We start from the raw sequence: 12,532 nt of genomic DNA on the forward strand, positions 1-12,532 counted from the left end.
TAATTTCTGACTGGTTAGATTTTAATTTCAACCAATGCCTACGTAGCCAGCCTAGTTAGCTTGGTTGGTGGCGCGTCTGCCTTGTAAGCGCTAGGCCGCGGGTTCGATTCCCGCCCGGGGCGGGATTTTATCCTGGGGGATAATCTTCGTTCTCGCAACGGCTGGCTTTCCTCCTATCCTGTCTTCCTTCTCTCTTCGATTTCGGGACGATAAGACCCTAGCAGTTACAGTTCCTATCTCGGATTAAAAATTAAAATAGGTACCTACTTTATTTCAATCACTTTAGTACAGAATTTAGAAATTAAAAATAATACCTATGTCTGTACATCAAATCGAATTAATAATTTAAAAAATCAACTTTTTCCATTAACTTTTTTCTGGGTGTAATTCAGAATTTTTCAATTAAGAATAAGGAAAATTTTGATAACGGACAAATACAGGATGTTAAAAAAAGCTGCTACCATTCTCATTTTATCTTTAAATGAACACCCTGAATAAACACTTTTTTTTAAATTAAAACACTAACTTAAAAACATAAATATGTATAGTATAATAATTATGATAAATATTATCATAAATGGATCACTCATTTTGTTTAAAAATAATAAAAAGTTGCCAGATTAAATTAAACATTAAACAATAAAAAATAAAGACAGGGTGTTTAAAAAAAGTACAACGGACACATACAGGGAGTAAATAATTTTGAATTATTTAAATAAATATAATGACAATTACAAAACCTTTAGTGGGGAAATAATCACACTAGCCTAGCAAAAGGAGATGGGGGTTCGATTCCCGGCGGGGCGGAAAATAAATAAGATTTTTTGTGAGCTGGTTGTGGGGGTGCAGGTGCACTCACCGTCGTGAGAACAACTCGATTGCGATCAGGAACATTGGCAATAAAGAGAAATGAGACACCATAATGAAAAAAGTAAAAAAAAAGCTCATCCCTTGAGGGGATTTAGCTAAAAAGTGCTTATTTATACTGCTCAAATAAGACTTTACAGCCCCTCTAGTCCAGCAGTAGGTTTCTACTATTACTGTGGTCAAATTTTCAAACGATCTCCGAGGATAAAATTTGCGTCTTCTGTGAGAATTTCTGAGGCGTGTAGGCGTGTAACAATAATAATCGAAACAAAATTATACCTCGCCCAGAATTGAACCCACGTCCTCCTGTTGAAAACGCTCTCCTGTTTACCAGTCAAGCGTAGGTGCATTTCCTTCCGAGAAACTTTCGGGAACGAAACGAAGTTTTTTTTCCCTTATTTTACTACAACTTAAAAGTTTCAACTCACTTTACTTCTTGTTATACGTCGTTTTCGGCCGCAAAGGCCGGTGGCCTACCAGCGGCCGAGCGCCGGCCGTAGGGCCCGCTCCTGCGCGGCCCATTTCCCGATCCATCTCAAACTCTTCAATGCGTTGCGTCAGCGTCAGCTTCTGCGTGACGGCGAGTCGCAACAGCTGGTTCAGCGTTTTCTTTTCGTCTTCCGCCTCCGCGAGAGCGCGTGACAGTTCGTCTACCTGCGTGACGTACTCTTCGCAGCGTGCCGCGAACATGGCACGCAGACCTGGGGAGAAAAACGAGGGATTTTTTTTAGGGATTTTTTTTTTTTAGCACAATAATAGCAATAGCCATATTTGAGCTATAGGCTAAAAGAGAGGGATTTCTTTGGCAGAAAGAAGAAAAGTTATTTTGAGGGATTTTCTCGGCACGGTAATAGCCATATTTGAGCTATAGAGAGGGAGGGATTTCTTTGCAACAAAATTAGGGATTTCAAGGGATTTTTGAGGATTTTTGTTTGTTTGTAATAAATTAGGGATTTTTGTTATGTTCGAGGAATTTTTTACAATACAATAAATCAGTGATTAAAAGTTGGAAGTTACTTTAGTTTTTTAGTTGTATTTGAGGGATTTTTTTGCGACAAATTCGGGATTTTGTGGGATTTTTTTCTCCCAACTTATAATAATACTCACTCGAGAAGGTGGCAGCATCTTCCTTGAGCATGGCCAGCTCATTTCTAAGCTTGAGCATGGTTTCCGACACGATAGACTTCTCCGTATCGTACTTGGACTTAAGGTTGTTCAGGGCCACTTCAGCCGTGTTTTTGTTCGACTTGAGGACGGTGCGAAGGGTGGCTATTTGCTCGCGTTTGGTACTCAGGAGGGATTTGAGCTTGATGATCTGCTCTTGGTATTCTTGGATTTCTTCGTTGGTCGCTGGAACGATGTCTGGGAAGGAGGAAAAAAAAAAAAAAAAAAAAAAAAAAAAAAAAAAAGAATGGGCAATTTGCAATCGAAAAACGGGTACAAATTTTTGTCGATGGTGGGATTCGAACCCGGGACCTTCTGCATGGCAAGCAAGCGCGTTACCACTGGACCAACCCCCGTACCAAGTTTTACCCTGACTTTGAACCTCTTTCAAACATAAATTGTGATATAAAATTATTTAACATAATTTTATTTTATTCATTGAAGATTTTTGATTAAATGATTATTTCTGAATAATTATTTCAATTTCATGTTGAATAAAAGGTTTACCTGGAAGGAATAACTCCGTTGACCGTACACAAATGATGATATAGCTGGGCTAGTTCATCGGATACAGTAGCCAAATCTATCTGAGCTGTGCCCAGAGATTCAGACGCTTAATCTGATAAGCCTTGAATGAGGTTTATCTAACTATATATATAAATTTTTGGATTTGATTGAGCCTTTACCTGGAAGGAATGACTCCGTTCACAGTACACAAATGATGATATAGCTGGGCTAGTTCATCGGATACAGTAGCCAAATCTATCTGAGCTGTGCCCAGAGATTCGGACGCTTGGCCTGCCAGTTCTCCCAGAAGTTTGACATCACTTTGTAACTCGAGAGCGCGCTGTTCTGTTTTGAGGAGCTGAAATAATGAAAAGATATAGAATATAATAGAATAGAATATACCTTATTCAATGTTCATATTGCCATAATTTTGAAGGACAGTTACGATTTTTTTTTTCAATAGGTTTGATAGAGGGAACTGTAACTGCTAAGGTCTTATCGTCCCGAAATCGAAGAGAGAAGGAAGACAGGATAGGAGAAAGCCAGCCGTTCCGAGAACGAACATTATCCCCATTAGGATTTTTTCCGTCTTTTTAGGACTACATAATTGGTAATTGAGACTAAAAGGCACAGACAGGACTAATACGAATATTATTTGCGGAATTTTTGAAGCAATGTGTGAAGTACCCATCCATATTAAAAAGAGGGTATTGAAGAGCAATAATTGAGGGGATTTAAGAGGGTTATTTATCCAAGCAAATATTGAGAGATTTTTGAGGATGAATAAAAAAAAAATATTCGAAGGATTTTCAGAGTATTAGCTATTTGAGGGATTTCGGAGTATTACCTGCCTCGGTGGCGTAGTGGTCAAGACGCTCGCCTGGTAATCAGGAGGGCGTGGGTTCGATCCCAGCCGAGGTATGGAATGGAGTTTTGACCTCAAATTTGGATTTTTACATAGGAATCGACCATTTATTTATAATTTTTACCCATTTGCAACTGCTCCATAAAATCCACCCCAGGAGGGAAACCCGCGGCCTAGCGCTTAAAAGGCAGACGCGCTACCAATCAAGCTAACTAGGCTGGCAGGTTCATATTTAGATTAGTTTTACATTAGTCGCAAAATGTGACTCACCTGTTCAAGCTGTTTTTCGAGTTTCTTGAGCTCGTTCAAATGTATTTCACTGAATAGGTCCACGGGTCGACTGTTGTGGCCATTGGGGTCCTTGTTGTTCAGATGCATGTTGTCTTCGAAACGTCGCAGGTCGGGATTTTCTTCACCGTCGCCGTCACTTTCTGAAAAATTTGAATTTTATTTTTAAAAATTAAAATTTATTTCGTAAATTAATCTGATTTTTTTAAAGGGTTTGATAGTGGGAAATATAACTGCTAAGGTCTTATCGTCCCGAAATCGAAGAGAGAAGGAGGACAGGATAGGAGAAAGTCAGCCGTTCCGAGCACGAACCTTATCCGTCCAAGATAGAGTCCGAATCGGGCGGGAATCGAACCTTCGGCCTAGCGCTTACAAGGCAGAGGCGGTACCAACCAAGCTAACTAGGCTGGCAAATCAAGTTCCAAATTCTTCTTACCTTGGTCATCTGAGGTCATAGCATCTCCTATACTAAGCGCCAGGCTGCTTAGATTATACATGGTGTCACTCGTGACTCGACTGTCCAATTCTTTCTTCAGAGCGTACTTCGCTTCCCGTTCACCCTGTATAATAAACAAATAGAATAGAATATACCTTTTTTTATAATTAAGCAAGGTCTACTGTATTAATTATGTATTGTACCATGTTAAACCCATCAAATATACGAGACCTTGTTTAGACTGCTGGGGTAAAGGGACTTTTTAGTCTCATTCGAGCAGGATAAACAAGGTCTATTCTATTCTATTCTACCTTGTTTATCCTACTAGGACAGGACTGACAAGTCCCTTTAAAGTTTGTAAATTTCGCTGTTCAAGGTCCGCGAAAAAGTGAATGGAAAAAAAGCAATACCCACCGAACGTAATAGCACAATACAAAAGACTCGTTTTTACTTTCCTTATCCTATAGGAAGGAAAGAAATGTAATCGGGTCAAATTTTTGATGGTCAGTTTTTAGTGCCAAAACACGTTTTGAGGTCCCTAGAGCCTAAATCCAATGTGTGTGTGTCTGTCTGTCTGTAAATAAAATATCTCGCGAACGGTAAGAGCTAGAGACTTGAAATTTGGTATGTAGCTGTAAAATGTGACAAGGATGCGACACGAAACTTGGTTAATATCGGTGCATTGGTTGGCGGAATTTTACCGCTTTTTGGCGGTTTTCGGTCTAGTTTAACAATATCTCGGGAACGGTATGAGCTAGAGACTTGAAATTTGGTATGTAGTTCACAAATGTGACAAGGATGCAACAGAAAACGTTTAGTTGAGATAGGTGTTGCGCTTGGTGGTATTTTGACCGCTTTTGGACGGATTTCTACCGTTTTTTTGGCGGTTTTCAGCTATACCAACTAAACGGTTAGAGATATGGTAAAAGTTAGGGTAAAATAATACTCAAATAAGCATTGATATTCAATAGGATAAGGAAAGTCGTGTGATGTTTACACCAGATTTTTATCATTATTATTTGGTTTTTGTTTGGCTGTTTTTTTTTCAAGAGGTTTGATAGAGGGAACTGTAAACAACGGAGGTCTTATCGTCCCGAAATCAAGAAAGCCGTTCCGAGAACGAACATTATCTGTTTAGGATAAAGTTCGCCCCGGGCGGGAATCGAACCCGCGACCTAGCGCTTAAAAGGCTACTAGACTATCCAAAAGACTGATCTCAGTTTTCTTCTTCTCCTTCTTTTTCATTTCCATTTCCCGTGTACAGACGGGGTCTGCGTTTTTCGTCAGCCTCTCAATGAGCTCAGTTTTTTTGGTTTTTTGGCTTTATGGTTTTCTGGACAAAATTTGCACCACCATTTTCGTATTCCTGGTAAAAAGACCTTTAATTTGTTATAATCTATAATAACACTGGTCACTGCTCGTTTGTGCCAGTTCCTTTGGTAGCAATATTCCACTGACATGACTTCTGCACAAGTACCAAAAGGAAATTACAATATCTTGGACACATTATGAGAGGACCAAAATACGAAATCCTACACCTTATAATCCAGGGGAAAATTGTAGGAAAAAAGGTCAGTGGGAAGGAGACTAATCTTGTGGTTAAAAAATCTGAGAGAATGGTTTACACATATCAACAGCCAAACTGTTTAGAGCCGCAGTCTCTAAAGTCATGATAACCATGATGTTAGCCAACCTCCAAAACGGAGACGGCACCTGAAGAAGAAGTGTTCTTGGACTTTCCTTTATTGATCATAGAACCTACAGGACACAACTCATACTCATACAATCAATGAGGAATTAATTTAAAAGTACCCAGATGAATATCACATCTAACACATACTTGATATAATATATAGTTATGTATGTAGGGAAGTCCTACCTACCTACCTACCTACCTACCAAGGGTAATACCAAATCCAACTTCCAACACATAGGTAACTTACATCATAGGTGTTTAACTGAGTTTTTTTCTATCATTTGAAGTGAAGATACGACAAGAGTATTGTGACTTGATTTCACATCTTGCTGAGTTCTTAATGTCAAGGATTCTGTACATTTTTTCCTCCTGATCAGACTAACTACCTAAGGTGTCTAGCACCCTTTCTCTTTACCTGAACATGAAGTGTTCCAATCCATTTGACAGGGCTTCGATTTAAGAACTAAGAGGGACGAATTAGATGACGTAAAACAAACAATTTAGAACGAAAACACATTAAAATACAAAGAAAGGACGTTTAATTTAAATTAAATTAATGGAAAATAATTAATTTGTTCAATCATTTTTCATGTTTTGTGTTTTTTCCTTTCTTTTGATTTTTTGAGACCGATGTCACCGATGGGAAGTGGGCCACGATTTTATCTTATCTCTGTGCTATCCTTATCAGCTGATAAGAAATTTCTCTGTGCACTTTCGAAAAAAGAAGGTGCGGTGCGTCCACAAGAGTTGTTTTTGCTAGATTTTGATTTGTAATTTCTCTGGATTTTCATGACTTTTTTTTATTTTCTGCTGTTCAAGTAAAAATTTGATTTAAAGGAAGAAACTTTTCCATCTTAAAACAATTTACTATTGATTTTAAAATCGTTTATTTTTCGAGTTTTTCTTCCACTCCCAAATGCTCATCGTGCGAAATGACCTTTGTTTCCATAGCAACTGCCGATGTCCTTGAAGTTCGAACTTGGAGAAAAATCAAAACAAAAAACAGCTGATCAAAACAAAAAAATCCCAGATTTTCAAATTTCGTTTTTCCGCTTTTCCAACTTTTTGCCTGGTTTTTCACAGTTTTTCAAGATTTTATTTCATTTTTAAGTTGCAAAAAGGTGATATTTTAGTGAACAATTCAGCTTGAATTACGCTTGTAAACCAGGTAAAACTTGTACACCTACATTCAGACTGACAGTATCAGTATTTCACAATCAGTACAACCTACAACAGCAAAGGATCAAGGAATCTCAAGTACCTACCCTATGTGAAAGTGACAATTTGAAGTGCATTTTTTCTTTAAAATTGCCTTTTTACCTGTTTATATAGTATTGAAGTATACTACCCAAGTAGAGACTGTTTAGAATTGCTTTTTTAAACTTATTATCTCGTAGGAAGTACCTACCCTGTTTTAATTTGATCTATTGTCGAGATATCAATACACAGTAACAGTTCTGGGTGTGTGAAGTAGTCTAATTTAATTGTTATTAGTAAATGAACTTAGTAAGTCAGTTTTCTTCAGAGACTTGCACACTTTAGAGTGAAAATTAACTAGATAAATATTTTATGTAACATTTTTAACCTTTCTGTGTGAATTTCTGCTCCAAGAGGTTTGTGAGAAGTCCACACTTCAGTTGCTTTCCAAATGTCCAGTGAAAATTTTGACATACAGTTAACATCATCAAATCCTGAGGACGAAGAGATGGAAGAATTCTTAGACGATCTGAGTGTCACTGACAATGAAAGAAACACACAAGTAGAACGTAAAAATTCAAATGTTTCCAAGATAATTAGCAAGTTTCACCCGTCACTGCATGGAGATAATATTATTCTGCTCGATGAAAATTCTGTAGCACATCGTAGATCAAGTTTTGCAAATGCACTCGTGTTCAGTGAAAAACCCATTCTTCCGGGAGAAATATTTATGATTGAGATAGAGAAGAATGAACGAGGTTGGTCAGGATATATGAGGTTAGGTAAGTATAATTTTTGATACCTAGTACCTTCTGATACCTATAATTTTCATGATTTCATCTAGCCCTTTTTAGTTTTTTCTTCTTTTTTTCAATACTACTGAACACTGTAATTTGTTTCTGATGATTTTTTTTTTTTTTTTTTTTTTTTTTTTGGGGTTTTGAAAGGAGAATGTTAATCTTCTTGGCCTTCAGGGGGGTGTCAATTAGTGTACGATTTTGAGTTCGTTCTGCGCATGACGTCATACGGTGACAACTCGTGAATCTGAACTAAAAATACAGAAATTTTGTAACTTACACCCCATTTAAGTAAATGTAGCATGTGTATCTTCTTACCTGTAATGAATCCAGCGCGCTTTCTAACTGTTTCTCAGCCAATTTCTTCAACTTGGATAATCCTTCCACTTGACTTTGTAACTCCATGTTGTCTTCTGTCAGGCGACGTATTTCATGCTTGATACTTTCAAATTCGACCTAGAATGAAGAAGAAATAGAACGCAAAATGAAAATGGAGGTGAAGTTTTTTTATGCAAATTCATTAAAACACTCCTACATTGAGATATCTTAATGTAAATGTAAATGTAAATGCAGTTTGTGTTATTATGTCACAACTTTCGTGCTCACTGCAGCATTGTAGGATTTTCCCAATATCTCAATAATCCTAAAATCCAATGTTTACCTACCATGCTGGCACCGGTCGCTATGCGCATTATACATATTACATAGCTACTTATTTTCCTCACGAGGCTGAGTGGGTCCCGCAACAGCCAGTCACGATATCAATCATTTGCATGATACAAATTTCTTGACCCCACCGGGAATCGAACCCGGGTCTCCCGCGTGCAAGGCGAGCGCAGTGACCACTACGCCATGGGAGCTGAGATTGAGATATCTTAATAAATAAATAGGCAATCTAAAAAACTGAAAAAAGTATTAAAAAAAAATCTAAATCAATAATAAAATATATTATTTGTGAAGTTGAGAGCCTAGCTAATCCTAAAGAAATTTCGCTAATCCTAAAATAATTTAGCCAATCCTGAAGGAATTCAGCTAGTCAGAACATTGAGGAAATTTCGCTAATATCAAAGGAATTTAGCTAATCCTGAAGGAGCTTAGGTATCTAATCCTAAAGGGATTTAGTTAATACAAATTTTAAACTATTTGTAAAAGAAATTCAGCCAATTCTAAAGAAAAGTAAGTAATATCTAATTATCTAATTGTAATATCTTTATTGGCAAATAATGTATGATGCATTTAATACAGAGAATCTTAATTCTAATAAACAATTATAAAAAGATTAAATCCCAGTAGTAATTTAATCAAAAAGAAAAAAAGTCAATACCGAAATGTACTTCGAAAAATACTAGGCTTACGCAACTACGAACTACGAAAAATACTAGAACTACTAATCCTAAAGGAATTTTGCTAAGCCTAAAATAATCCAGTTCATTCTAAAGGAAAGTTCTCATACCTGGCTGGATTTGAGCATGGACACGTGTTTCTGTAGGTTCACATTTTCTTCTTCCAGCTCGCTATATTCATTGGTCAGACGAGCCTCGTCAGATTTTAACTCTTTCAGTTCTTTCCTCAGGGCGATCTTTTCCGAATCGCTTTGTTCCTTGAGAAGTTTGAGCTCGGCTATTTCCGCCTGGGTTCGGTCCCGCTCGAGTGTCACACGGTCCAGCTCTTGACGGAGCTGAAAATAGAAATAGAATAGGTAGAATATAATTGAAGAGACATAGAATAGAATAGAAGAAAAATAGAATAGAATAGAATTTGGGAACATAATCAGTATTGGCCAGTCTAGTGGAGCAACAATGGCCAATTATTATTATTATTTATTTTTTCTTCAACCAAAGAGATTCTGCTTAGGACGTCCACACTTGCTTCCACAGGCCACTTAGGTATTTTCAATGTTTACCTGAAAGAGGACCTCTGAGTGAAATTTTGCTATTTTTTTATGAAGAAATTCCATAAATCATGGGTTTTACCCGTTGATTTGTTAATCAATCAATCAATCAAGAATCAAAGAGTCTCTCTCTCATGTAAGGGGATGTTTTAATACATGAGTTTCTGTGGGTCATCACAGTGGAATATGCTTTGGCAGTCAGGGAGTAGGAGTTGAAAATTCATATCTCCTTGGTTGAATTAAAAAAAAAGTCCAATAATAAAATACAGCTATAGGTTACCCACCTGTTTTTGGTCGAGTTCCAACTCAACTATCACAGAGTTCAGGGAGGTTTCTCGGGCCGCAGATTCCGACAGGAGACTCTCTTCTTGTTCAATTCCCGTTTTGGTCGATAAATTGTGACTCGTCTTGAATGAGCTCAGAGCCTGTGGAATGGAGGACAAGAAAGCACAATCATCAATACAAACAAGGTGCAATGTCCTTTACTGTAGGTAGTTAAAAATTTTTTGAAATAAATTAACCATTTTTTTTACAGTAGAGTAAATGGAAATTATTCTAAAAAAAAAAAAAAAAAAAAAAAAACTATTGTCCCAAAATCAAAGAGAGAAGGAAGACAGGATAGGAGAAAGCCAGCCGTTTCAAGAACGAACATTATCCCATCAGGATAAAATCCGCCCCGGGGATTGTAATATAGGTACTTTCTCATTTACTAATAGAAAAAAAATCTGAGTTTAAAACAATAAAATAAAGCTGCTATATTATTTTTCTTCAGTACTTATGCCTAAACCCATAGGTACCTACCCATTTTATTTTGTTCTTTCTTGTCCTCCTAGGTCTAACACAAGTAGATCCAGCAATGTACTCTGGATCATTACCACAGTATGCTCTCCCTGATCTGAATACTCTCGGATACAACAATGCTAGTCAATCATCATGGATATTTGCCATATCCAAACAGCAGAATAATGTTTCGTTCGATTCGCAGGAGGGGTTTAGTACAATTCAGTTTAGCTCGGGAAAGCAGAATGTTGGACCACAGTATTTTCTAGGTAAGATTTCTTCGTAACTTCAGTGGCCGAGAAGTTATTGACTCTCAACCTGGAGTTGGTGAGTTTGAATCCAAGCTGAGGCAGAAATTTTTTGTCCACACTTTTCTGTTCCTTAATAGGCATGTACATATACAAAAAAAAAAAAAAAAAAAAAAATGTGCCTTGAAATAATGTAATGTGAAAGCCAGCAGCATAGGATTCAGCATAGAATTGCCCACATGGTCACCCAGCCAGATATGAACCATCTGCAATGTTGTTTACTTAACTTTGGTAATTCATTCTGACCTGGTTTAACATGCTTTTTTTTTACCAATAGTAGAAGAATAGATTTATAAATAAATCACTATGTCCATTTGCTGATCAGAATCAACAATAGTACCTATGTTGCACAATGCTTGTCCTCTGGGTATAACTTGAAAATTTAATTTCTCAATGTCCTCATTCACAGGTGATGAATACAATGTAAAAACTCCCCGAGGGTCAATACCACGACACATGCTGAGACCCGAGAACTCCAAGACACACATGTTACCGACAGAAGTAGGAAGCAGGATTGGTAAGTACAAGGACCAATATTTGAGTGTTAAAAGGGGAGGGGGAAAACAATGAATATTTATACTTTTTACTGGGGGAGGGGTCAACTTGCATACCTTTTTTTAAATCTTTTCAAAAAATGTCTAAAAATCTGGTGTGAACATCACATAACTTTCCTTATCCTATTAAATTATGCTTAGCTGTGTTTCTTAGGTACCTATAATATTGGGGGGGTCTTCTCTCATAATTTTTTGACATCTTAACTGTTTGTTCAGGAGAGCCAAAAATCACAAAAAAAAAAAAAAAAAAAAAAAAAAAATTATCTTCTAAGTAGTCTAAGCAAGTAATGCAATATCCTAATGACATTTTCATGACCTGAATTGGACTTGAAACACCACAGATCACAAACCAGTCCAACTATTTCCATCAGCGACACTTAAACACCTACCTGCTGTGTGATGTCCAAGTCTTGCTTGGAATTCTCGTACAAAATTTCCAACTCTTCCACTCGCTTTTCAAGCTCTGCCTTTTCCTGCAGTAGTGACAGCCCAATCTTTCCACTTTGTTCATTCTCACCGATAGCTTCGTCAAGCAAGGCTTGCAATCGGGATGCCTCTTGTTTGAGCTTCTCGATAAGGTCGTCTTTCGGATCCATGTTAGAGGACTTTTTGGACTTGGGGTAGATAGTTTAGATCTCTTTAAAGTTTAGTTTTAAATAAAAATTATGTAAACCTAATCTAGTGGGGGGTATTTATGGAGGGCTCATTTGTTTTGTTGAAGTTTCATTAGCGTGGAGGGTGTTATGGACTGTCTGTAACAGAGAAATGATACATAGGTAATGGGTATTTAGGTGAAAGCTAACAGCTGACCTACAAAAAAAAAAAAAAAAAAAAAAAAAAAAAAAAAAAATTGAACCCATAAAAATACCTGCTAAAGTTGTATCAGATTTTCATCCCTTGCCTTTCTATTTAATATTTATTAATGCTACCCTCTTCCTATTTCCAGGTTTACAGGCGCTACCTGATTCTTAATAAAATAATACAGTATGTGTGGAGAAAGAAGAGAGAGGGATCAAAAGATAAAAGGAATTGAGAGGGAGAGAGAGGAAAAAAAAAAGAGAGAGAGAAGAGGTAATTTTTCCTCTTTCACAATTATTATTTATTTGGTAATTATGCAGAAGTCACGTCCGTGGAAAAGAAAAGCTCCTTTTTGTGTTTAACCTAACCCTATAATAACACTAA

At 37.1% G+C, this 12,532-nt stretch overlaps 1 protein-coding gene across 1 annotated transcript; it reads right to left on the reverse strand.

Annotated features, from left to right (window-relative positions):
- Window positions 1-835: 835 nt before the first annotated feature.
- Window positions 836-12,104, reverse strand: LOC103514555 (protein bicaudal D). The gene is made up of 10 exons (XM_008479453.3): window positions 11,740-12,104; window positions 9,993-10,133; window positions 9,271-9,495; window positions 8,136-8,273; window positions 4,128-4,251; window positions 3,674-3,834; window positions 2,718-2,896; window positions 2,604-2,623; window positions 1,975-2,229; window positions 836-1,568 (listed from the first exon to the last, which is right to left on the reverse strand). Exons 1-10 carry the CDS (start codon window positions 11,944-11,946, stop codon window positions 1,297-1,299), a joined length of 1,722 nt encoding a protein of 573 aa, XP_008477675.1. The 5' UTR covers window positions 11,947-12,104; the 3' UTR covers window positions 836-1,296.
- Window positions 12,105-12,532: the final 428 nt, after the last annotated feature.

Source organism: Diaphorina citri, unplaced genomic scaffold (genome assembly GCF_000475195.1).
Source record: "Diaphorina citri unplaced genomic scaffold, Diaci psyllid genome assembly version 1.1 scaffold1168, whole genome shotgun sequence".
NCBI lineage: Eukaryota > Metazoa > Arthropoda > Insecta > Hemiptera > Psyllidae > Diaphorina > Diaphorina citri.